Raw genomic sequence first — 26,193 nt, 5'->3', positions numbered from 1 at the left:
ATATATATATATATATATATATATATATATCGTATTTTCCGGACTATAAGTCGCACTTTTTTACATGTTTTGGCCGGGGGTGCGACCTATACTCCGGTGCGACTTATAAATGAAAAATATACCGGTAGGATCTCAATTAATTTACTGTAACAAAACAATTTTACGTGACAGAGTCGATCTATGTTTTAAAATGGCCACCGGAAAAGGAAATGCAATGCATCATGGGCACTGTAGTATGACGGCCATCCTATAGTTCACGCTGGTCGCGATAACCAATCAGAGGACAGAACTTTGGATGCGTATTCCTCACCTCACCCACAGCGTGTGAAGCTGACGAACACGGTGCTTGCTGTTAGTCCGGCTTGGCGAACAGAACAGCTTCAACCCTTGGATATCAATGTGAGCAGAGTGTTTAAGTTGACGCTGAGAGCTGCGTGGGAGTATTGGGTGAGCGACGGTGGAGGATTAGCGTGTGCACTTGGAAGGAGCTGGCGTCGATGATTGTGAAAAGCGTTTGAAGCAGACGAACATGGTGTTTATTCCGGGACGGCTAACAGCTTCAACCCTTGGATATCAGTGTGAGCAGAGTTGACGCTGAGAGCTGCATGGGAGCGCTGAGCGACGGCGGAGGATTAGCGTCTCCACTTGGAAGGAGCTGGATCGACACCGCTGGGAGGTCATGAGCTGCGCAGGTAGGTGCTGCATGGTTCGGCTCGCAATGTGGTCCGCAAAATACAAACATATCCGTAGGTAAAATGCAGCTCACGAGAGGGCACTCGAGGCTTGTGTGACTGTTCCTGCGACTTCTGACTACCATAGAAAAATAAAAATTTTAACGTTACTGATAACATAACAAGACAACGGAGAAGGCCCGAAAAAATGCCACCAAAAAGAAAATCATACTCTGCAGATTACAAGTTGCGACTGGTGAAATATGCATCCGTCACAGTATTATCATCTGAACTTTTCATGTTAACATACCTGTATGTCCATGGGACTTATAGTCCAGTGGACCTTATTTATGGTTTATTTTTCTTTATAATGGATAAAGTGGCCGGTGCGACTTATACTCCGGTGCGACTTATTTATGGTTTGTTTTTCTTTATAATGGATAAAGTGGCTGGTGCGACTTATACTCCGGTGCGATTTATAGTCCGGAAAATACGGTGTATATATATATATGTATGTGTGTGTGTGTGTGTATACAGTGGTGGGCACAGTTCAGCTAATCCGATAGCAGATAATTATCGAAACTAATGTTTTTGCTATCGGATTAGCCATGGAGATACAGACCTGGAATGGATGTGCGCACTTCAATCTATTAGCGTCGCTCAAGACAGGGCAGCACCATTGCTAAGGGTGGAGATGTGCAGATCATAAATAATAAACTGACCTCTTTTTTGGCACTAGCGTCACCATTTCTTAATGGATTTTAATAAATGTAGGCTTGTTTTAAAGTCCTTTGAAAGCTCTTTCCAGTGAACCTATGGATGCATGGGTGAAAAAAAAGTTAAGATAAAATGCAGAAATTTGGGGAAATTATGACAAACTGTGCTGCTTTTCTTGTTCTATTGTTGCTATTAGTTAAGAATTTTTAATAAAAGTAGGCTTGTTTTAAGGCCCTTTAATTGCTCTTTATAATGAACCCATACATGCCTGGGTAGAAAAAAAAGTTTTATGTAAAGTGTGGAAATTTGCAGAAAAATATGCCATTCTGTTCATTTACTGTGATGTTTTTTCCTGTCATCATAATTCTCGATGGCTTTTTATAAATGAAGCCTTGTAAGTTGGATTCAAGCTGATTAAAAGCTCTAATGAATCCATACATGCATGGATAAAAAAATCCTTATTTATTAAAATATAAATCTGAAGTATGCCTTGCCATTGTGGTCATTTTGTTGTGAAAGTGTAGGAACACGGACCCACAACAGGGGGCGCAAATGAACGGACAATGGAGGAATCAAATAACACTGTTTTTACTGTTGTGAAAACAGGCACAACAACACAGCCGATTACAATATTGAGACTGAGTCCAATAACAACGGTGTCGTGTGGGCAGGCTCGACGATAGGAGACGTCTGTCCAAGTCGAACCGGAACCAACCCGATTTCCTCTGCCACCGAACCCCGGGAATACTGGAGCCGCCAAGTCCCGAATCCCCAGGTGGCCACTGCCTCCGCTCGTCGGATCCGGTACTGCTGGCAAGGAACAAAAACAGTCAGGTGTGGATGCGGCTGCACCCAGTAACACGGAGGGTGGAGAGTCCACCTCCACCTCTCGTTAACAACGATACAGGAGTGTAGGAAGGTGAGTACTTATCCAAAAGTTGTTCAGTAGTCAGCTGTCCTACAAATGCTCCACAAGAAATACAACAATGGTTAGTTATATGTATGGGCAGAGATTGTTACCTCTTTGGTCAGGCGATATCTCTGCAAATGAGGTGGAGATGCCGTCCTGCTGATATACCTCCGTATTGATTGGGATCAGCTGTCTCCAGTGATGGATGACAGCTGTCGTCCTGGCTGCTCCCGTAAGGCGGCAGCGCCCTCCGGTGCCTGGAGCCCGCACTCCAGGCAGGGCGCCCTCTAGTGGTGGTGGGCCAGCAGTACCTCCTCTTCAGCGGCCCACACAACACATTTACCTTGCTGCGTTTTCCACTGTAATATTACTGCTAGTCTTTTAATGACAACAACATATATATGATTTTTACTAACATTTTATTGCAAGTAGATATAAAGCCATTCAGAATTTATGACTTTTGACCCTCAGTCAGGGTAAAAAGGACCATCCCCATCCCCTTCAACCACACTGTTAAAATTTAAATGCGGCCTGTGACCACCATGTACATATCATATTAAACAACAACTGCAAGTATATATATATATATATATATATATACACACACACACAGATTTTAACATTTTTGTTTCCGTATCTGTATGCATGTGAACGCAGCTTAATGAAAAGAACTTATGGAGTTGAGTTATAGTCTCAGAATATGGATATTAAATTGCGACATAACGACTTTAAAATAGACATTTGTTTACATAATTACTCTACATTAAGGCTATTGTACAGTTCATTTTAGTGCAGTTGATGGCGAAGCACTGACTGCTTTTTTCCTCTCATTTCGCTTCTGTTTAACAGGTGCCATAACTGGCTCAAGGCGCTCTCTCCACCCTTAGTAATGGCCGCCGTGCGGCATGCCACAAGTCACGTGACATCCATTCCAGGTCTATATCTCCACGGGATTAGCTTTTCAGATAAGTTTTAAAACCATCATCGGACCAATTATCTTCCGATAAATTTAGTTCCGATAACTTTCAATCCGATAAAACATTTTTGCTGGTAAAGTTTAACGGTTAAAAACATTTGTAAACTAAAATCAAACATTTTAGTCCGTTTGTTGTGTTTTTAGCAGACTGGCTGGCTGTCACTTGCTGGTGACATCATCATTAAGTGCAAAACGTGATTGGCCGCTCAACGCAGGGAGCATTGTGGGTAGTGTAGTTCAGGTTCACTTTTGATGTTACACTGACTCGTCCTATCGACAAAAACAAAACAGACCAATTTTCACATTATTTTATTTTATTTCTTTGTGGCTGTAATTTAATCACCAAGACTCGGTGGGGGAGAGGAGCTCTCACTGCACAGCTGTGTGTACAGAGGGAGGGACTTTTCTTCACATTTAGACACTTTCAGATTTTGTAAAAAGGACGCTTTATGCGGATTATTCATTCAGATGAATCCCACTGAAACTAACAGGTAAGAATTTATATTTACTACGTCTATTTTATTCTGCCAATCAATGCATTAATGGATGTATTTTGGTTGTTTAAGCCGCAGGGTTCAAAGTGTGTGGAAAAAAACAGCAGCTTTTAGCTCATAAATGACAGTGTATCTTATACTGAGATAAACTGTGACTTCTAATACTGTGTTTTACTGCTTTTGAAAGATGATGACAGTGTTTGGGGTTTTATTTTTTATTTATTCATTTTTCACATGTTCTTTGTGTTTGTGATCCTTGAATTTACCCAGCAACCCCTGCGGCACTTAAAGTGAAACTGGTTTATCAGAAGCTGACAGTGTAATCTGATGTGGCCGCGTCTTAATCAATACTAATAGTTCTCGGTTCTCGGTAATAAAGAAAATTTTTTTAGCAGTTTAGCGGTTTGGCATCATAAAAGATAACTTTCCAGTTATCTGATTAGTGGTTATCGAAGCTAACTTTTTGGTTAGCTGTGCCCACCACGAGGTCTGTTAGAAAAGTATCCGAGCTTTTTATTTTTTGCAAAAACCATATGGATTTGAATCGTGTGATTGCATCAGCCAAGCTTGAACCTTCGTGCGCATGCGTGAGTTTTTTCACGCCTGTCAGTTGCATCATTCGCCTGTGAGCACGCTTTGAGTGAGCACTGGTCTGACCCCCTCGTTGGATTTTCATTGTGAGGAAAACGGCTGGAGCAGCGCTGCATCAAATTTTTTCAGAAACTGTGAGAGACAGCCAGGAAAATTCAGATGGCTTTCAGGGACCATTTTATGGACATCACACAGATTAAGGAGTGTTAAAGCCGGTTTAAAGACGGCGCACAATAGCGGAAAAAGTAGGAAAGGGGGTGTTCACAATAATAATAGTGTGGCATTCAGTCAGTGAGTTTGTCAATTTTGTGGAACAAACAGGTGTGAATCAGGTGTCCCCTGTTTAAGGATGAAGCCAGCACCTGTTGAACATGCTTTTCTCTTTGAAAGCCTGAGGAAAATGGGACATTCAAGACATTGTTCAGACAAACAGCGTAGTTAGATTAAAAAGTTGATTGGAGAGGGGAAAACTTATACGCAGGTGCAAAAAATTATAGGCTGTTCATCTACAATGATCTCAAATGCTTTGAAATGGACAAAAAACAGAGACGCATGGAAGAAAATGGAAAACAACCATCAAAATGGATAGAAGAATAACCAGAATGGTAAAGGCTCACCCATTGATCAGCTCCAGGATGATCAAAGACAGTCTGGAGTTACCTGTAAGTGCTGTGACAGTTAGAAGACGCCTGTGTGAAGCTAATTTATTTGCAAGAATCCCCCGCAAAGTCCCTCTGTTAAATAAAAGACGTGCAGAAGAGGTTACAATTTGCCAAAGAACACATCAACTGGCCTAAAGAGAAATGGAGGAATATTTTGTGGACTGATGAGAGTAAAACTGTTCTTTTTGGGTCCAAGGGCCGCAGACAGTTTGTGAGATGACCCCCAAACTCTGAATTCAAGCCACAGTTCACAGTGAAGACAGTGAAGCATGGTGGTGCAAGCATCATGATATGGGCATGTTTCTCCTACTATGGTGTTGGGCCTATATATCATATACCAGGTATCATGGATCAGTTTGAATATGTCATAATAATTGAAGAGGTCATGTTGCCTTATGCTGAAGAGGACATGCCCTTGAAATGGGTGTTTCAACAAGACAATGACCCCAAGCATACTAGTAAACGAGCAAAATCTTGGTTCCAAACCAACAAAATTAATGCCTCGCAGATGTGAAGAAATCATGAAAAACTGTGGTTATACAACTAAATACTAGTTTAGTGATTCACAGGATTGCTAAAAAAAGGAGTTTGAATATAATAGTTTTGAGTTTGTAGCGTCAACAGCAGATGCTACTATTATTGTGAACACCCCCTTTTCTACTTTTTTTTACTAATAGCCCAATTTCATAGCCTTAAGAGTGTGCATATCATGAATGCTTGGTCTTGTTGGATTTGTGAGAATCTACTGAATCTACTGGTACCTTGTTTCCCATGTAACAATAAGAAATATACTCAAAACCTGGATTAATCTTTTTAGTCACATAGCACTACTATTATTCTGAACACTACTGTAATTTATGTGGATTCATGATATGAATCAGAAAACTGAAAGATAATCAGCCATACATTTTGGTCAATAAATTAACCTGAAGCATGCCAAACACCTGATTCTGTCTGTTTACTGATTCAAGGCAAAAACCCAACGACAATGACAACTCCAAAAGGATTCCTACTGCTCCTCGGGTTTGTGACCTTCACACTTCCTGTCACATATTACTACTGGATCACCAGATTACATGACAAGACAGGTAACAAGAACAGGGCGTGGGGGGGCGGTGTTTGGTGGTTGTGATGCAGATGCATAAGATGATTTTTGTTTGAGATCCTGTTCCTGCTCAGCACGGATGTGGTTGGTTTGAATAATTATTTACTTTTTTGTGCTCACTGCCTGTTTTTATGTCAAAAGATTAGCAAATGACAAACAGTTGTGTGACTAAGGTGCCAAGTCCTTGCATAGGTATCAAACAGATTCCAGAAAAGGCCACGAGGGTGCCGGTTTTGGAATCAGTTTGACACCAAAGGAAAAGACACCTTCTAAGAAGTAATAATTTATAGTCTAGTAAATTAGGGACAAGAGTATCTGATTTACTAAACTCCTAGAAGCCGTCACACACTGAGACGTTTTCATTTTCATTCTTCTAGAGGTCAGAAAACAGCGGCAGGAACTGAGAAAGCAGCTGATTATACAGATGTGCAAAACTAGCAAACAGGTATTTTCCCAGATGAAGCACAATTTGGAAGATCTAACCAGCCTGGATCTGGAAAACTTCATTGTGAATGACGAATATGCCGTCATCTACTGCTACATTCCCAAGGTGAGGAACACGTGGATACACACCTACAGCATTTTATCAATATCAATGCCATTATCTATTCTGCTTATCGATACGACTCTTTACCGATTCCCTTATCAATGCCTCTTGTGAATTTTCTGTGTACTAAAAGTAGGCTTTACAGGTTTTCGATGTCAACACCATTTTAAATTGGTCACTGGATCCTTGCTCTCTGGACATAAATAAAAATAAATAAAATCTATAGTTTTTGTCAAAATTTCCTTTCAGATATTTGGCATGAATGTCACTCCATATAGCAATGAGCTGAGCTCAGCTGGCTGCTGCACATCAGCGCAAGACGACTCATTTTGGGAGGGAAAAAAACCCATTTTGATCGATTGCAGTTTGTTTGTATTACAGCATTTGGAAAGAGGTGTCATTTGATTTAAACGGTGTTTCACTTTGAAGTTAACAGTTTCAAGTGGATTCTCTTGTTCTAACTTGACTCAGCAGAGAGCGGCGCAGCATTTGGAGCTGTGTGAACAGAATGGAGTACGATTCTCGTTTCTTTCTCACAACAAGACAGGAGTCCCAGTTAGTGACTTTAATCCACACAAAAGTGACTCACGATTGACATATTCAGGGATGAAAGTGGTGGAAAAACAAAAAAAAACCTGAAACACAAAACTACCACACAACAACACACGCATGAAAATTGTTGAATTCTAGACGCTCTGAAATCCAATTGGGGGTGGTGTCAGGGGTGTGTTCCAGCGCCGCCGGGCCGCTCCCCTGTTGGTTTGTCGTGCTGCCCCAGTAGCTCTGATGGCTGCCCTTCCTGGCCCCTGTGCCCTTCCGCCTTTTTCTCCTGGTTTCTCCTGAGGCCCTGCGTCCTGGACCCATTTCTGTCGTTGCTTGCGGTCGACCGTATGGCTTCTGATGTGCCAGAGTGGTCCATGTCATATGGTGGTTCTGAACTTTTGTCTTGGCCCAACATACCAGCCACAGTAGTGATTGAATATTTAGCTGTGATCTGGGTCTCTGTGCGTGGATGGTTGTGTGTTTGTGGGCGTCACCACAATTCAGTTTTGGGTGTTCTCAAGAGGATCAAAACTCTGGTGTCCTAGATTCGGGTATGGATGATCACTAATTAAACAACAGACTGTTGCTGTCACTACTTGTTCATGTGTGGTTGTTTGTCCTGGTATGTTGTATGGTTGGGGCCCCGTCTCCTCGGTGTCTCACTTCACAGCTATTTCCTTCATCACTTGTCTTTCGTCCTTGTCTTTCTTTGTGTTGTTTTGGTGGTCGGCCCTTCCTGATAGAAGTTGGCAGTATGGCTTTGAGTAGGATGTTGTAGCCTGATTGGGAAGGGCGGATGGGGGTCACACACACACACCACGTTCACTCATGCACTATATATCTTCTGTCTTGCAAGAATAAATTGCATATATGTGTATTAATGTTCATAACTTCCTTTTCTCTCAAAAATTCTTGAAAGGGTAGTTGTAAAACAGCTAACTGATCATCTGCAGAGGAATGGTCTATTTGAAGAATTTCAGTCAGGTTTTAGAATCCATCATAGTACAGAAACAGCATTAGTGAAGGTTACAAATGATCTTCTTATGGCCTCAGACAGTGGACTCATCTCTGTGCTTGTTCTGTTAGACCTCAGTGCTGCTCTTGACACTGTTGACCATAAAATTTTATTACAGAGATTAGAGCATGCCATAGGTATTAAAGGCACTGCGCTGCAGTGGTTTGAATCATATTTATCTAATAGATTACAATTTGTTCATGTAAATGGGGAATCTTCTTCACAGACTAAGGTTAATTATGGAGTTCCACAAGGTTCTGTGTTAGGACCAATTTTATTCACTTTATACATGTTTCCCTTAGGCAGTATTATTAGACAGCATTGCTTAAATTTTCACTGTTACGCAGATGATACCCAGCTTTATCTATCCATGAAGCCAGAGGACACACACCAATTAGCTAAACTGCAGGATTGTCTTACAGACATAAAGACATGGATGACCTCTAATTTCCTGCTTTTAAACTCAGATAAAACTGAAGTTATTGTACTTGGCCCCACAAATCTTAGAAACATGGTGTCTAACCAGATCCTTACTCTGGATGGCATTACCCTGACCTCTAGTAATACTGTGAGAAATCTTGGAGTCATTTTTGATCAGGATATGTCATTCAATGCGCATATTAAACAAATATGTAGGACTGCTTTTTTGCATTTGCGCAATATCTCTAAAATTAGAAAGGTCTTGTGATGCTGAAAAACTAATTCATGCATTTATTTCCTCTAGGCTGGACTATTGTAATTCATTATTATCAGGTTGTCCTAAAAGTTCCCTGAAAAGCCTTCAGTTAATTCAAAATGCTGCAGCTAGAGTACTAACGGGGACTAGAAGGAGAGAGCATATCTCACCCATATTGGCCTCTCTTCATTGGCTTCCTGTTAATTCTAGAATAGAATTTAAAATTCTTCTTCTTACTTATAAGGTTTTGAATAATCAGGTCCCATCTTATCTTAGGGACCTCATAGTACCATATCACCCCAATAGAGCGCTTCACTCTCAGACTGCAGGCTTACTTGTAGTTCCTAGGGTTTGTAAGAGTAGAATGGGAGGCAGAGCCTTCAGCTTTCAGGCTCCTCTCCTGTGGAACCAGCTCCCAATTCAGATCAGGGAGACAGACACCCTCTCTACTTTTAAGATTAGGCTTAAAACTTTCCTTTTTGCTAAAGCTTATAGTTAGGGCTGGATCAGGTGACCCTGAACCATCCCTTAGTTATGCTGCTATATAGAGAGTGTTTCTTTCTCTTTTTGCTCTGTATGCACCACTCTGCATTTAATCATTAGTGATTGATCTCTGCTTCCCTCCACAGCATGTCTTTTTCCTGGTTCTCTCCCTCAGCCCCAACCAGTCCCAGCAGAAGACTGCCCCTCCCTGAGCCTGATTCTGCTGGAGGTTTCTTCCTGTTAAAAGGGAGTTTTTCCTTCCCACTGTCGCCAAGTGCTTGCTCACAGGGGGTCGTTTTGACCGTTGGGGTTTTTCCGTAATTATTGTATGGCCTTGCCTTACAATAAAAAGTGCCTTGGGGCAGCTGTTTGTTGTGATTTGGCGCTATATAAATAAAATTGATTTGATTTGATAAATGGTTCTGCCAGTGTGGCATTTACCATTACTATATATGCGGACGGGGGGGGGGATGTGAATAGCTTATTGCTAACTTTAATATTGAAAATGCCACAGACATGCTAACGCGTTAGCATCGGTCCAGTTTTTTATTTATAAAATATAGCTATCAACTGTCAGAAAACCATAACAGGTCAGTTTAACATAAAAAAGGTAAATATTACTCACAGACATATGCTCTTTAGGGTTTTAGCAGGGAAAAATTAAGATAAATTTAAATAAAACAAAGAACCAATGAAGCAGCAGATCGAAGCACTGCTTCATTAATTCAAGGTTCAAAGCAAAGCCGCACTGCAGAAATGATTGATTCCAGACCCGCTGCAGGGTCTGTAATCAATGTAGAGAAATGGTCATTTTCCTGACAAACACCCCCAAAAAGAATGGCCACTCTAAAGGACCGATAATGGAATTGTTAAGCAAAAAGGCTATCGATGTCAATGGATCAAATCATTTCTTAACGATACTCGAAAAGAACTGGTTCCCAATACCCATCCCTATAGAGCACACAAAGCACACAAACAGTCTTTCAGCACAGTTAAAGTGATCTCCTGGAGAACTTTCTGAGCTTTCTTGTAAACATGCATGCAATTAAAATTGCAATTAAATATTTCCGCTGTTAAGTCAGCAGGTTTTTTTGGAATTGACACGTCATCAGCCCCCCTGTCCATGTGATGGGGTAAACACATTCATTGTTGGCCAAAGGGTTGGTTGTTCCTTTTGATGTCTCTGATACATCTTGGGAGTTACCACAACGTAATTAAAGATTGGCCACACTGTTTTTCTGGAAGAAAACTGGTCACCTTGGTCTGTAATGGCCCCAACCTCCCCAGTGAACCTTAATTAGAGTAAGTGGGTACAGAAAATGGATGGATACTCTGCAATGACACAAACAGCACAACCTCAATAGGCCAAGAGATATTTATCATTTTACCGTCAGGGATTCATGTTGGGATGGCCCAAAAACCCAATGAAGATTGATAACTACAAAAACATAGTGAATGGTAAATGGACTGCATTTATATAGCGCTTTTACATCTTCATCAGAAGCTCAATCTGCTTTACAATTACGCCCCACATTCACACTGATGTCAGGGTGCTGCCATCTAAGGCTCTCACTACACACCGAGAGCAACCTGAGGATTAACGACCTTGCCCAAGGGTCCTTAGTGATTTTCCAGCCAGGCTGGTGTTTGAACCAAAGATCCTCTGGTCTTAAGCCCAATGCTTAACCATGAGACCATCACCTCCCACAAAATATCAGCTGAACAAGCTATGGGATGTTCATTATAGTAATGTTGGTGCCTATTGGTCGGAGAAAACGCCAAAACAAAATTGGTGGCTTTGACCTACTTTTCCTGAGACATTAGACTACTATTCCCTCACGTGAGTTGAGGGGTTCCATGTGCAAAGGCATGTTGTGTTTCTCTCTGTATCTTTCAGTGTGGTGTACTTTAGAAGCGCTACAGTGCTAGTCCGAAAGCAATTCTACCAGAAGACTCAACAGGGTAAAGAAAGTGATTAATGACATAAAAATCTGGGTTGGTTTCAGTCGTCGCTGGAGCGGTGGAATGAGCCAAGATGATCTTAAGTCCTGCCAATGGAGGGGGAAGGAGGGAAACCCCAGCCCCCATGGCAGACAAGAACGAACTAGTGATGTTAGGGCGGCAGAGGGATCGCCAGGCAGGGAACTGAAAAACAGCTAGAGGTCAGCGAGATGTCAAAGCTTTTAAAGGACCTGCCTGTGTCTGATTGGTTTGCGATGACTTCACACGGGTGCACCAAAATAAACTTTAACGAATTACATTATTTGGAATGAATGCCACTTCAAACGGAGGCACCAATTTAATGTAGTGAATAAGTAGTTAAGCCTCGCAATGTGTTACTGGCATCACGGAGCACCAAAAAATATGTAGCGAAAGTATTGTTAAACTCCCAAATTGAATTAAATTGGTCTCAGCCTCATTTAATGAGTCACCAAAATAATTATCAATTTTAGAGGTTAATAATTATTATTTAATTGGAATAATATCTAATCACCTCAGGGCACCACCTATTTAAAGCATAAGTACTTTATTTTAAACATTATTAATCAGTCTCAATTTAATTAATCAGTCTCGGGTCTGAAAGTTTGAATTCTATAATACGATTGACCAAGGGTTTCCTTCTGAACACAAAATGAACCACAGCAGAAATATTCATATTTTATTTACAAGCATCCAAGAAATGAACAGTTTACTGGCATTTTTGGGGACAGTGATTAAATATGTTCATTTATGGACACAATGTTCTTACTCATGAGAAGTTGAAAGAAAGTAGAGCGATAAAGCTTAAAGACTAAGTAAATAAACCTGATTACAATTTAGGGATGAAATTTGAAGCCAATTATTATTAAGAAAATTATTTAACAAATATATGAATATTTTTAAAAGAAGCCACTTTGCATCCATTGACAACAAAACCCTTTTTCTGGACCCTTTAACTGGGTCACTTAGCTGATCCATTGAAGAAATGGTTCGGCTGAACCATCTGTCCGTCGTTGATGTTTTAGGCTCTTTGCAGCATGAGCTCACTTGGGTCAGGGGTTAAACCGGTGGTCTCGCCAGGCGGTCCCAAAGGCTTCGTGTCGTCTGGCTTTACCAACAGGATGGCTGCTTGCAGTCAGGTTGTCAGCTTGCTGGACCCCAGATGTTGTGTGGGCTGCTGAAGAGGAGGTACTGCTGGCCCACCACCACCAGATGGCACCCTGCTTGGAGTGCGGGCTTCAAGCACAAGAGGGCGCCGGAGCCACTGGGAGTGACAGCTGTCACTCATCATCAGCACCAGCTGTCACTCAGTCAACTCATCGCCATCACCATAAAGGCCAGACTGCAACTCCACCTCCTCACCGAGAAATCAGCTACCTTGGAGGTAATTTCTCTGCTGACTTACAACATTGAGTAATAATCTGAACTTCTTTGCAGCCGTTTTCCTGTGGTGTTGCCTTATCTGTGGGATTGGCGTTTGGTGTGATCAACGACGGCTTCGCTTCACACCACAACCAGATAAGTGGTTAGACAGGAGCTGCACGAGTGTGTGACGGGAGGTGGAGGTGCTCCCTCCCAAAAGAACACAGACTGTGGGATTACTGAGTGTGTGCACTCACACTCACCTGTGCTGTTTCTGTTCTCTGCCAGCAGTACCAGGTCTGACAGCTGGAGACGGTGACCACCTGGGGACCCAGGACTTGGCGGCTCCGGTGTTCTTCAGATCCGTTGGCGGTGAGGGACGTGTGGGATCCAGCTCAGTTCTGGACGGGCGTCTCCTATCCTCAAGCCTGCCCACACGTCACCCAACGTGTAATTGACTATAGTCCCAAACTGATTGTTGTCTGTATTCCGTTGTGCACAATTTACAACATTAAATTGTTACTGTTTGGCTTATCCACTGCCCGTTCTTTTACGCCCCCTGGGTCCGTGTTCCTACACTTTCACAACAGGATTTCTCGGCCAGCGTCATGGATCCCGAGGGGCGTCAACCATCGCTTGACCAGCCAATGGAAGAGCGAGGTGCACAGACGCCAGCAGGAGGCGTGTTAGGTGAGCTGCAGCACATCTTAACCACTTTTACTGCTCGGTTGGACTTAGTTACTGAGCAGAGCATTGTTCTCAATCGAAGGATGGAGGCTCTCACCGCCCAGGTGGAAGCGCATGCTCAGGGCGCTGCTGCAGCACCTCCTCCTGCTGACCGAATGCCAGAGACAGACATTCCACTGGTCGTTCAACGAACCCCCCCACCTTCCCCTGAAGCATACATAAGTCCTCCGGAGCCGTACGGAGGCTGTGTGGAGACGTGCGCGGACTTCTTGATGCAGTGCTCGCTCGTCTTTTCACAGCGTCCCTTCATGTACGCGTCAGACGCTAGCCGGGTGGCTTACGTTATAAATTTGCTTCAAGGAGAGGCACGCGCCTGGGCTATGGCGCTCTGGGAGCAGAATTCACGGCTCCTAACGATTTACACTGAGTTTGTGAAGGAGTTCCGACAGGTGTTCGACCACCCTCATAGAGGCGAGACCGCTTCAAGCGTGCTGCTGTCGATAAGACAGGGGTGTCGGAGCGCAGCTAAGTATGCAGTCGACTTCCGCATCGCTGCAGTGCGAGCCGGCTGGAATGCTGTTGCGCTCCACGCCACCTTTGTAAACGGACTGTCCCTGGTCCTTAAGGAGCACCTGGTGGCGAAGGGCGAGCCGCGGGATTTAGACGGGCTTATCGACCTGGTTATACGGTTAGACAACCGATTAACAGAACACCGACAGGAGCGAGACGAAGGGCGTGGTCAGGCACAAGCCGTCCCTCTTCCTCCCGGGTCCGAAAGGGAGCCGACTTCCCCATGCTCCACAGCCAGGGCACTCCATGTGACGACAGCTCCCCCTGCTGACGTTGCTATGGAAACGAGCAGTGCCAAAAAGCGATCAGATCAGAGACAAAGGAGGCTGATCCGTGGAGAGTGTTTTCTCTGCAGCTCAACCGAGCCCACACAGAGAGAATGCCCCAAACGGTCAAAACAGCAGCACTCGTCCTTAGAGACTGGGCTAAGGGTGGGTCACAATACCCATGCGGGGAGACCCCGAAAATCTGCACGTATCCCAGTCACGATCCTGAGTGGGGATCTAACCCTTCACGCCCCAGCACTGGTGGACACGGGGTCGGAGGGGAATCTGCTGGATAGCAGATGGGCAAAGGAGGTTGGGCTCCCTCTAGTGGCCTTACCGTCACCATTGTCGGTGCAGGCACTAGATGGCACCCTTCTTCCACTAATCACACACCAGACACAGCCCGTGACTTTGGTTGTATGTGGGAATCACAGGGAGGAGATTGTGTTTTATGTAACACCTTCTACCTCCCGAGTGATTTTGGGTTTTCCATGGGTGTTAAAACACAATCCCCGGATTGATTGGCCGTCTGGGGTTGTGGTTCAGTGGAGCGAAACCTGCCACCGGGAGTGTTTAGGATCCTCAGTTCCACCTGGTGTGACAGCTAAGGAGGAGGTTTTAGTCCCCCCCAATCTGGCGGCGGTGCCAGCCGAGTACCATGACCTTGCTGACGTCTTCAGCAAGGATCTGGCACTCACGCTGCCCCCACACCGTCCGTCCGATTGTGCCATTGATTTGATACCGGGCGCTGAGTACCCGTCCAGCAGGCTGTACAACCTCTCACGTCCGGAACGCGAATCAATGGAGACCTACATCCGGGACTCGTTAGCTGCCGGGTTGATCCGGAACTCCACCTCCCCGATGGGTGCTGGTTTCTTTTTTGTGGGCAAGAAGGACGGTGGACTCCGTCCATGCATTGATTACAGAGGGCTGAACGAGATCACGGTTCGCAACCGATACCCGTTACCTCTGTTGGATTCAGTGTGCATGCCCTTGCATGGAGCCCAAATTTTCACAAAATTGGATCTTAGGAATGCTTATCACCTGGTTCGGATCCGGGAGGGAGACGAGTGGAAGACGGCCTTTAACACCCCATTAGGTCACTTTGAGTACCTGATCATGCCGTTCGGCCTCACCAATGCGCCCGCGACGTTCCAAGCGTTGGTTAATGACGTCTTGCGGGACTTCCTGCATCGGTTTGTCTTCGTATATCTAGACGATATACTCATCTTTTCTCCGGATCCTGAGACCCATGTCAAGCATGTACGTCAGGTCCTACAGCGGTTGTTGGAGAACCGGCTGTTTCTGAAGGGCGAGAAGTGCGAGTTCCACCGCACTTCTTTGTCCTTCCTGGGGTTCATAATCTCCTCCACCTCCGTCGCCCCTGATCAGGCCAAGGTTGCGGCGGTGAGAGATTGGCCCCAAACAACGAACCGTAGGAAACTACAACAGTTCCTCGGTTTTGCAAATTTCTACTGGAGGTTCATCAAGGGCTACAGTCAGGTAGTTAGCCCCCTGACAGCCCTGACCTCCACAAAAGTCCCCTTCACCTGGTCGGATCGGTGCGAAGCCGCGTTTAGGGAGTTGAAACGCCGGTTCTCGACTGCACCGGTTCTGGTGCAGCCCGATCCCAATCGCCAGTTTGTAGTTGAAGTGGATGCCTCTGACTCAGGGATAGGAGCCGTGCTATCCCAGAGCGGGGAGTCCGACAAGGTTCTCCATCCATGTACCTACTTTTCCCACAGGTTGACCCCGCCTGAAAGGAACTATGACATCGGCAATAGGGAACTTCTTGCGGTGAAGAAGGCTCTTGAGGAGTGGAGACACCTGTTGGAGGGAGCATCAGTACCATTTACGGTTTTCACGGACCATCGGAACCTGGAGTACATTCGGACCGCCAGGCGTCTGAACCCCAGGCAAGCCCGCTGGTCACTGTTCTTCGGGCGTTTTGACTTTCGGATCACCTACCGCCCCAGGACGAAAAACCAACGATCTGACGCCCTGTCCCGGGTGCATGAAGAGGAGGTCAAGACCGAGCTGTCAGACCCGACGGAAACCATCATCCCCGAGTCCACTGTCATGGCCACCCTCACCTGGGACGTGGAGAAGACCGTCCGGGAGGCCCTGACACGGAGCCCGGACCCGGGGACAGGTCCGAAGGACAAATTGTACGTCCCACCAGAGGCCAGGGCTGCGGTCCTAGACTTCTGTCACGGTTCCAAGCTCTCCTGTCATCCAGGGGTGCGAAGGACCATGGCAGTGGTCCGGCAGCGCTTCTGGTGGGCGTCTATGGAAGCCGACGTCCGGGAGTATGTCAAGGCCTGCACCACCTGTGCCAGGGGCAAAGCCGACCACCACAAGGCCCAAGGCCTCCTCCAGCCTCTGCCCGTGCCTCATTGCCCCTGGTCTCACATCGGCCTGGACTTTGTCACGGGCCTCCCGCCGTCCCAGGGCATGACTACCATCCTCACGATAGTGGACCGGTTCTCCAAGGTGGCCCACTTCGTGGCCCTCCCGAAGCTCCCAACGGCCCAGGAGACTGCAGACCTCCTGGTCACCCATGTCGTGCGTCTGCATGGGATTCCATCGGACATTGTCTCGGATCGTGGTCCTCAGTTCTCCTCCCAATTTTGGAGGAGCTTCTGCAGGGAACTGGAGGCCACCGTAAGTCTCTCGTCCGGGTACCATCCCCAGACGAATGGGCAGGCAGAGCGGACGAATCAGGAACTGGAGCAGGCCCTCCGCTGCGTGACCTCCGTGCACCCGACGGCCTGGAGTGACCATCTGGCCTGGATCGAGTATGCTCATAATAGCCAGGTATCATCGGCTACCGGCCTCTCCCCGTTTGAGGTGTGTTTGGGGTACCAGCCCCCATTGTTCCCGCTAGTGGAGGGAGAGGTCGGGGTGCCCTCGGTCCAGGCCCATCTGAGGAGGTGCCGTCGGGTGTGGCGTACCGCCCGCTCTGCCCTGCTCAAGGCCCGGACGAGGGCTAAGGCCCATGCAGACCGCCGGCGTGCCCCGGCCCCTACGTATTAGCCCGGGCAGGCGGTTTGGCTTTCCACGAAGGACATTCCACTACAGGTAGAATCCCAAAAACTAAAGGACAGGTTCATTGGGCCATTTTCCATACTTAAAGTCCTCAGTCCGGCCGCAGTGAAGCTGAAGCTACCAGCTTCACTGCGGATTCATCCAGTGTTCCATGTTTCACGAATCAAACCCTACCACACATCAACTCTCTGCACCCCCGGACCGGCGCCGCCTCCTGCCCGGATCATAGATGGAGAGCCTGCCTGGACCGTGCGCAGGCTCCTGGATGTCCGTCGAAAGGGCCGGGGGTTCCAGTATTTGGTGGACTGGGAGGGGTATGGACCCGAAGAATGCTCCTGGGTGAAGAGGAGCTTCATCCTGGACCCGGCCCTCCTGGCCGACTTCTACCGGCGGCACCCGGACAAGCCTGGTCGGGCGCCAGGAGGTGCCCGTTGAGGGGGGGGGTCCTGTTGTGTGGGCCGCTGAAGAGGAGGTACTGCTGGCCCACCACCACCAGATGGCACCCTGCTTGGAGTGCGGGCTTCAAGCCCGAGAGGGCGCCGGAGCCACTGGGAGTGACAGCTGTCACTCATCATCAGCACCAGCTGTCACTCAGTCAACTCATCACCATCACCATAAAGGCCGGACTGCAACTCCACCTCCTCGCTGAGAAATCAGCTACCTTGGAGGTAATTTCTCTGCTGACTTACAACATTGAGTAATAATCTGAACTTCTTTGCAGCCGTTTTCCTGTGGTGTTGCCTTATCTGTGGGATTGGCGTTTGGTGTGATCAGCGACGGCTTCGCTTCACACCCCAACCAGATAAGTGGTTAGACAGGAGCTGCACGAGTGTGTGACGGGAGGTGGAGGTGCTCCCTCCCAAAAGAACACAGACTGTGGGATTACTGAGTGTGCATACTCACACTCACCTGTGCTGTTTCTGTTCTCTGCCAGCAGTACCAGGTCTGACAGCTGGAGACGGTGACCACCTGGGGACCCAGGACTTGGCGGCTCCGGTGTTCTTCAGATCCGTTGGCGGTGAGGGACGTGTGGGATCCGGCTCGGTTCTGGACGGGCGTCTTCTATCCTCAAGCCTGCCCACACGTCACCCAACGTGTAATTGACTATAGTCCCAAACTGATTGTTGTCTGTATTCCGTTGTGCACAATTTACAACATTAAATTGTTACTGTTTGGCTTATCCATTGCCCGCTTTTACGCCCCCTGTTGTGGGTCCGTGTTCCTACACTTTCACAACACCAGAGGTGGAAAGCGCTTGTTGAAAATGGGTTCTGGTAGCTTTTAAAAAGTTTGTTGGAGCCAGATTAAAAGCCTTTGTGAATTTAGAAAAAAAGTTAAAACTTTAAGAGCAGCATTGTACAGTACAGAAAAGGAAAGTCGCTTTTCTGTAAATTCGTTATGATTTCGAAAAGTTCAGATCGAAATTCTCTTAAAAATTCGAAAGACCAAATGAACCTGAAAAGCATCAGGCTATTAATTTGTAAAGAGGTTATCAAGGAATAACAATGAATGAATGCCACGTGATAGCTCAGCTTGGCTAGCATGGGGCCTTGTTGACCCATAAATAAAGTTAAGCGTTTTAAGAACAGAGAGAGAGAAGAGAAAAAGGCAGAAGTATTCCAAGAGAGTTGAGAGAGAGAGGTTTGAGAGCAGAAACTCTGTACTAACTTTTTAAAGGGGACTTATGTCATTAAACTCCGCCCGTTTAGGGTGTGTAATTTCACAGAAAACTTCATGTGCAGAGAAAGGCAGACAAAGAAATGATTCAATTATTGAAACACATTAACTATTTTGGCATAGTATTTGTTCTAAGACATTTTTGGGATGAATATAACATTATTAAAGGCTTAAACACATCCAACACACACCACTTAGTTAACAGAATATTCCATTATCAAAACATGGATAAGTCAGAAACATCACATTTAAACACAACAGCAGTTCCAAGGAACACATGTCAATTAAATGGAATACATGCAAAGCATTTGCTTGAATAAGCAACACAGACAACATTAAATGTTTATATATGGATAAAAGAACACTGATGCAGTTTTATTTTTATTTTAAGCAAAATTATTTTCCTTCACTGAGACCTAGAGATAATAGCTGGTTGTCAAGGCTCAAAGTTTATGGCCACATCTTATCATGGAAGAGATCTTCCTGCAGTGTCTGGAGAGGTTCTGACCTTGGCGTGAAACCATAAAAGGTCGATTCGCCTGGCCTGGGGAAGTTCAGATTCTGATGTGATGCAATTATAATGTCATGTAATTCATAGTGACAACAAGCAAGGGCTCCTTTGAAGAACTCTGAGTTACAGTTCTGTTGTGATGTGGAGCAAGAGTTGGGGCCCACGGAGATGTCTCCAGATGGACCAAGGAATTTCCCAGTTTGGAGTAAAACACAGTCTGTCCTCAGTTCAAAACCTCAGGTTTTTTTGAGAAAGCATTAATGTATTTTTTTAATTAGAGCAAATCGAGGCCAAGCGCTACATGACCGTTAACGGTGGTCTGTGTTTAGGATTGTGTATGCGGCTGAAGTCAGTAAGCTGACTGTGACAGATGCTAAACTATGAATCTTCTAGGGGAATTTGTGCTGTGCTTCATTTCCTAAACTGGCCCACGCATGATCAGCTCCTAGTTTGGTGCCGCTGGGTCTAATTACATCAAAATCCGATTGTGATGGGAAAATGATTGCATTGCAAATAAATATTTTGAAGTCGCTGTTTGTGTACAAAGAACATACTTTCCTGCTTCATTGTTTGCACAGGTGGCGTGTACAAACGGGAAGAGGCTGATGATTTCCTTGAACAAGGGGAAGCCATATCAAGACCTCATGTCGATACATCCCGACGTTGTTCAGAATTATAACTTCCATTACTTGAGTCATCTCCCAAAACCAGAGCAACAGGTCAGTGTTAATGTACTTCAAAACTACACTGTTACACACTCACAGTTTGTTTCTTGGGTATTGTCTGTTTTAGTCTAGTTGGCAACCTTTAACGTAACCAAAGTTAGGACACACTGAAGGATAAATTCAGGTTTGTTTGTTTTTTTCCAATGCATAGCACAGCAAACAGTACAACCCCTGGCAAAAATTATGGAATCACCAGCCTCGGAGGATGTTCATTCAGTTGTTTAATTTTGTAGAAAAAAAGCAGATCACAGATATGACACAAAACTAAAGTCATTTCAAATGGCAGCTTTCTGGCTTTAAGAAACACTATAAGAAATCAGGAAAAAAAATTGTGGCAGTCAGTAACGGTTACTTTTTTAGACCAAGCAGAGGGAAAAAATATGGACTCACTCAATTCTGAGGAATAAATTATGGAATCACCCTGTAAATTTTCATCCCCCAAACTAACACCTGCATCAAATCAGATCTGCTCGTTAGTCTGCATCTAAAAAGGAGTGCTCACACCTTGGAGAGCTGTTGCACCAAGTGGACTGACATGAATCATGGCTCCAACATGAGAGATGTCAATTGAAACAAAGGAGAGGATTATCAAACTCTTAAAAGAGGGTAAATCATCACGCAATGTTGCAAAAGATGTTGGTTGTTCACAGTCAGCTGTGTCTAAACTCTGGACCAAATACAAACAACATGGGAAGGTTGTTAAAGGCAAACATACTGGTAGACCAAGGAAGACATCAAAGCGTCAAGACAGAAAACTTAAAGCAATATGTCTCAAAAATTGAAAATGCACAACAAAGCAAATGAGGAATGAATGGGAGGAAACTGGAGTCAACGTCTGTGACCGAACTGTAAGAAACCGCCTAAAGGAAATGGGATTTACATACAGATAAGCTAAACAAAAGCCATTATTAACACCTAAACAGAAAAAAACAAGGTTACAATGGGCTAAGGAAAAGCAATTGTGGACTGTGGATGACTGGATGAAAGTCATATTCACCACTCTGCATTTAATCATTAGTGATCGATCTCTGCTCCCCTCCACAGCATGTCTTTTTCCTGGTTCTCTCCCTCAGCCCCAACCAGTCCCAGCAGAAGACTGCCCCTCCCTGAGCCTGGTTCTGCTGGAGGTTTCTTCCTGTTAAAAGGGAGTTTTTCCTTCCCACTGTAGCCAAGTGCTTGCTCACAGGGGGTCGTTTTGACCGTTGGGGTTTTACATAATTATTGTATGGCCTTGCCTTACAATATAAAGCGCCTTGGGGCAACTGTTTGTTGTGATTTGGCGCTATATAAAAAAAAATTGATTGATTGATTGATGAATGTTGAATCTGCATTGGGCAAGGTGATGATGCTGGAACTTTTGTTTGGTGCCATTCCAATGAGATTTATAAATATGACTGCCTGAAGACAACATGTAAATTTCCACAGTCATTGATGATATGGGGTTGCATGTCAGGTAAAGGCACTGGGGAGAAAATCTTTGGTGGAAGTTGAAGAAAATGGTCCATGACAAGGCTCCAACCTGCAAAGCTGATCTGGCAACAGCAATCAGAGAAAGTTGGAGCCTGATTGATGAAGAGTACTGTTTGTCACTCATTAAGTCCATGCCTCAGAGACTGCAAGCTGTTATAAAAGCGAGAGGTGGTGCAATAAAATACTAGTGATGTGATGGAGCGTTCTTTTGTTTTTCATGATTCCATAATTTTTTCCTCAGAATTGAGTGATTCCATATTTTTTTCCTCTGCTTGGTCTAAAAAAGTAACCGTTATTGACTGCCACAATTTTTTTTTCCTGATTTCTTATAGTGTTTCTTAAAGCCAGAAAGTTGCCATTTGAAATACTTCTGCTTTTTTCCTACAAAATTAACTGAACTAACAACTGAATGAACATCCTCCGAGGCCGGTGATTCCATAATTTTTGCCAGGGGTTGTAGAAATTTACTTTATTTTACAATTGAAAGGCTTTGTGTTTGTTCAGAAGGAAATTGGTGAGCAAGTGATACGCATCAATCGTTAGTGTATACCACAGTGGATCTTCCCAGCTGTATTTTATCAGTGGGTTTTCTGTTCCTTTAATTTACAATCTAACACTATGTTTATTTCTTTTGGAAACATTTCTCAACACTCAGCCCCACCTCTGTATTTACAGAAAATGGATCAGTCCATTTCAGCTGTCCTCTGAGCTGGAAAAGTAATCTGATCTGATCTGAACAAACTGGTGGCTGTTAAACGGAAGCATAGGGGCCGTCCACAAAGTGCAAAAATAAAAAGAGACACACACACACAAAAAAAACATTCAATAAATTCAAGTGTGGTATCACCAAATTTGCTTAAGACATCAATGGTCTCCTGCTGGTTATACTACAGCACGCAGTTTGGAAAAATGCCTTTTTAAAACATTAAGAGAATTTTTCATTATTTAAATTTTCAATAGCATCATTTTTATAATGTGTGGTCACACAAAAGTGACTGCACACATCAGTGAACTCCTGCTGGTTATACTACAGCAATCAGTTTGGAACAACATGCAAAAATGTAATTTTAGTGAATAAGTGAATTTTATTGGTCATTTTATTATTTAAGTCGCGTTTCTTTTTGTTTTTGCACTTTGTGCAGTTCCTACGCTTACGTTTCTGCTCGCTCAGATCAATGTTATTTTTTCAGCTGTGAATATCTTTTTCTGTGTATATCTTTATAACTTTACTGGAGTCTCCAGGGGAGGTTTCTGTCCTCCCTGAGTTTGACAACGACGTTACTGTTTGAGGGTTTACGATCAAGATTTCCTGCAGTAATTGATGCGTAAACTGAAATCTGTAAACTACTTAAATTGAAAAAAAAAATTATGAATGATATTCACGTTCTGCAATTAACAGTTTGCAGATAATTCACGATTTGCAGCCGATTTGTGTTTTGGGGTAAGCATTAGCTATCACTGAAATATAATATTTGGTCAGTAGTTTGGGACAGTCACCCCCTGCTTTGCAGCAGGAACAGAGAACATTTCTAGTGGCTGCAGACTGGATGACTGCTCTCAATCCAATCAGAGAGATGTTTACATTTTCTGGAAATCAGAAGATTAACAACAACCAGCCTCATATATGTATTTTTGTCAGTGTGGAGCAGTGGTAGCCAAAGTTTTCCAGAAAGGGCCAAGAGGGTGCAGGGTTTTTTGCAGCCACTGATATTCTCTGCTCAACAGCATCAGTCTTGTGTTTTTGTGCTCCCAACCAAGTAACTGTCAAATTGTTTTTCTTTTCACAAATATGGGAATGATAATCAAAAATGTAATTAAAATGCATAGTTTTATGTAAAACAGAATCAAAATTTTCTGCCGGCCTAACAACCGTTTTTGTTTTGGGGACCCACAACAATTTCTCTTCATGGGGCCCACAATTCCTGGCGGCGCCCCTGTTCCACCACCAAAAAAATGTTTATAAACACAACCCAATCTCGAGCCTGTGGCTCTACACAGGCAACATTCTGTTGGGAAGGTGTTGTGACACGGACCCACAACAGGGGGCGTTAATGAACGGACAATGGATAAGCCAAAAAGTAACAGGTGACGTGTGGGCAGGCTCGACGATAGAAGACGTCTGGCGAGAGAAGAGCCGGATCCCACACAGCTTCCACCAGCAACGGATCTGAAGAACACCGGAGCCGCCAAGCCCTGCGCCCCAGGTGGCCACTGTCTTCAGCAGTCAGACCCGGTACTGCTGGCAGAGAACAGAAACAGTATTGATGAGTGTGAGTTCGCACACTCAGTAAAATCCCACAGTCTGTGTTCTTTTGGGAGGGAGCACCTCCACCTCCAATCACACACTTGTGCAGCTCCTGTCTAATCACTTATCTGGTTGGGGTGTGAAGCGAAGCCGTTGCTGATCACACCAAACGCCAATCCCACAGATAAGGAAAACACCACAGGAAAACGGCTGCAAAGAAGTTCAGATTATTACTCAATGTTTTAAGTCAGCAGAGAAAATTACCTGAATGGTAGCTGATTTCTCGGCGGGGAGGTGGAGTTGCAGTCCGGCTTTTATGGAGGATGACGTAGATGAGTGACAGCTGGTGTTGATGATGTGACAGCTGTCACTCCACTAGTTTCGGCGCCCTCTCGTGCTTGAAGCCCGCACTCCAAGCAGGGCGCCATCTGGTGGTGGTGGGCCAGCAGTACCTCCTCTTCAGCGGCCCACACAAAACACATTCAAGTCTAATTGAATTGTCACTTTGGTTCGAACAACAGAATAAACCACATTAATCTGAACACCATCAACTAACTGAGCTTTGATCTTTTGTGACATATGAAGGACAAGTCTCAGTGAAACAGACAGTACATAATAAAACTCACACCAAAACAAGACTGACCTGTACAGGGGAAACTGAAGCAGCAGCAAACGCATGCAGATTCCAAAAGAGGCAGGAGGGGTTTTTGTTTGTTTGTTTTAATGACCAGGAAAAAAAGACTGAACCTCATGTGGATTAAAGACAGACAAAAGACAGAGGAAAAGGAGGTGAAAAAAACATGATGCCCCTGTATTTCTTTTTGTTAAATTCAAGGGAAAATGGGATTTATCTCACAAAATGCAAATGTAGAAGATGAGTCGTGCACTCAAAGGCTTGGCAACAATGTTTTAATATGACTCAAGAACAAAAATAGTTGTTCTTTAATGCTAGTGTTATATTAAAGTTTTCAAGTCCTTCTCCTACTTACAGATAAGGCTGAAGCACTTCAAGAAGTTCCTGTTTGTTCGAGACCCCTTCAACCGTCTCCTCTCTGCCTTTCGAGGCAAGTTTCAGAAGTTCAATTGGTATTTTTATGAAAATTATGCCTGGCATATTCTGCATCATTTTGGTCATCTTCCTGAACCAACACCTTCTATGCATGAGGCATTTACATCAGGTCTGTTCCCATCATTCAATAACTTTATTGAGTACCTGCTGGACCCTCAGACGGAGAAGAACGTGCCCTTTGAACCTCACTGGAGGCAGATGCATCGCCTGTGCCACCCTTGCCACATACAGTAAGGTCATTTATGAAAACTAAGATTTAATACACTGAATGTATTAGGGAGTAAACTCATGCAATGAGAAGAACTACAATTTTTCTGCAGTACAGTTATGTTTTCCGTTTTTTGTCCTCAGGTTTGATTTTATTGGTCATCAGGAGACTCTCCAAGATGATGCTGAACAGCTGCTCAATCTCTTAAACCTTCAGGATGACATTAAGTTCCCCCCGTCCTATGAAAACATGACTTCCTCCAACATGGTGTTGGACTGGTTCAGAACGGTGCCCCTAGAGGACAGAAGGAAGCTCTACAATATGTACGAGGAAGACTTCAGGCTGTTTGGATACGAAAAACCAAATTCTCTGCTAGATGAATAAGTCATACTTCTAAGCCTTATGTTGTTGGATAACTTCAACATCCATATGAAGAAGCTCCTCTCTGTAAAGCTTTTCAGGTTGATTTGGATACATTTGGATTTAGTCATTTTTCTACAGCTTTAGGATGTGGACAAAACAAAGCATTTTGATTTTGGTCATCAGGAAGTGACTCCGGAATCTTGAAAACACTCATTGAAATTGTTAACTATTTTTGGACTTTTTATGGACAAAACAACTAATCAATTATTTGACTGATTAATCAATTATGAAAATAATTGTTTGTTGCAGCCTGACTGGCTCTGTCTTTGGATACCACTTTGGTGCTGCTGCTGGACCTTAGTGCAGCTTTTGGGAATATAAATTACTGAATTTTAGACAGAAAATTATTTTGACATTTCCAGTCAGGTTTGTTCTTGTTTGGCATCATATTTATCCAACTGATCCCAATGTGTCTTGTATAATAACACGATTTCGAAATTATCTGCAGTGACATGTGGGGTATGTCATGGTTCTTCTCAGAGTTGTGTTCTGAGTTTGTAGTTATTTTTGCTGTATACTCTCAGACAGAAGTGAGGGTGTTGCACAACGACAGTTGCAAGTT

General features: G+C 44.4%; 1 protein-coding gene across 1 annotated transcript; it reads left to right on the top strand.

Annotated features, from left to right (window-relative positions):
- Nucleotides 1-637: 637 nt before the first annotated feature.
- LOC117504660 (carbohydrate sulfotransferase 12-like) lies at nt 638-26,193 on the top strand. Its single transcript, XM_034164155.1, has 6 exons — nt 638-692; nt 5,993-6,109; nt 6,504-6,676; nt 20,070-20,210; nt 24,923-25,230; nt 25,352-26,193. Exons 1-6 carry the CDS (start codon nt 680-682, stop codon nt 25,590-25,592), a joined length of 993 nt encoding a protein of 330 aa, XP_034020046.1. The 5' UTR covers nt 638-679; the 3' UTR covers nt 25,593-26,193.

The sequence above is a fragment of the Thalassophryne amazonica genome, chromosome 23 (assembly GCF_902500255.1).
Source record: "Thalassophryne amazonica chromosome 23, fThaAma1.1, whole genome shotgun sequence".
Lineage (NCBI taxonomy): Eukaryota > Metazoa > Chordata > Actinopteri > Batrachoidiformes > Batrachoididae > Thalassophryne > Thalassophryne amazonica.
Note: the sequence above shows the minus strand (reverse complement) of the source record. Positions and strands in the feature narration are given on the sequence as shown.

Excerpts from the sequence above, each read along its gene's own strand:
- LOC117504660 (XM_034164155.1), top strand. Across the intron at positions 20,211-24,922 it reads TCCCAAAACCAGAGCAACAG|ATAAGGCTGAAGCACTTCAA; the intron begins GTCAGTGTTAAT and ends TCCTACTTACAG. Across the intron at positions 25,231-25,351 it reads TGCCACCCTTGCCACATACA|GTTTGATTTTATTGGTCATC; the intron begins GTAAGGTCATTT and ends TTTTGTCCTCAG.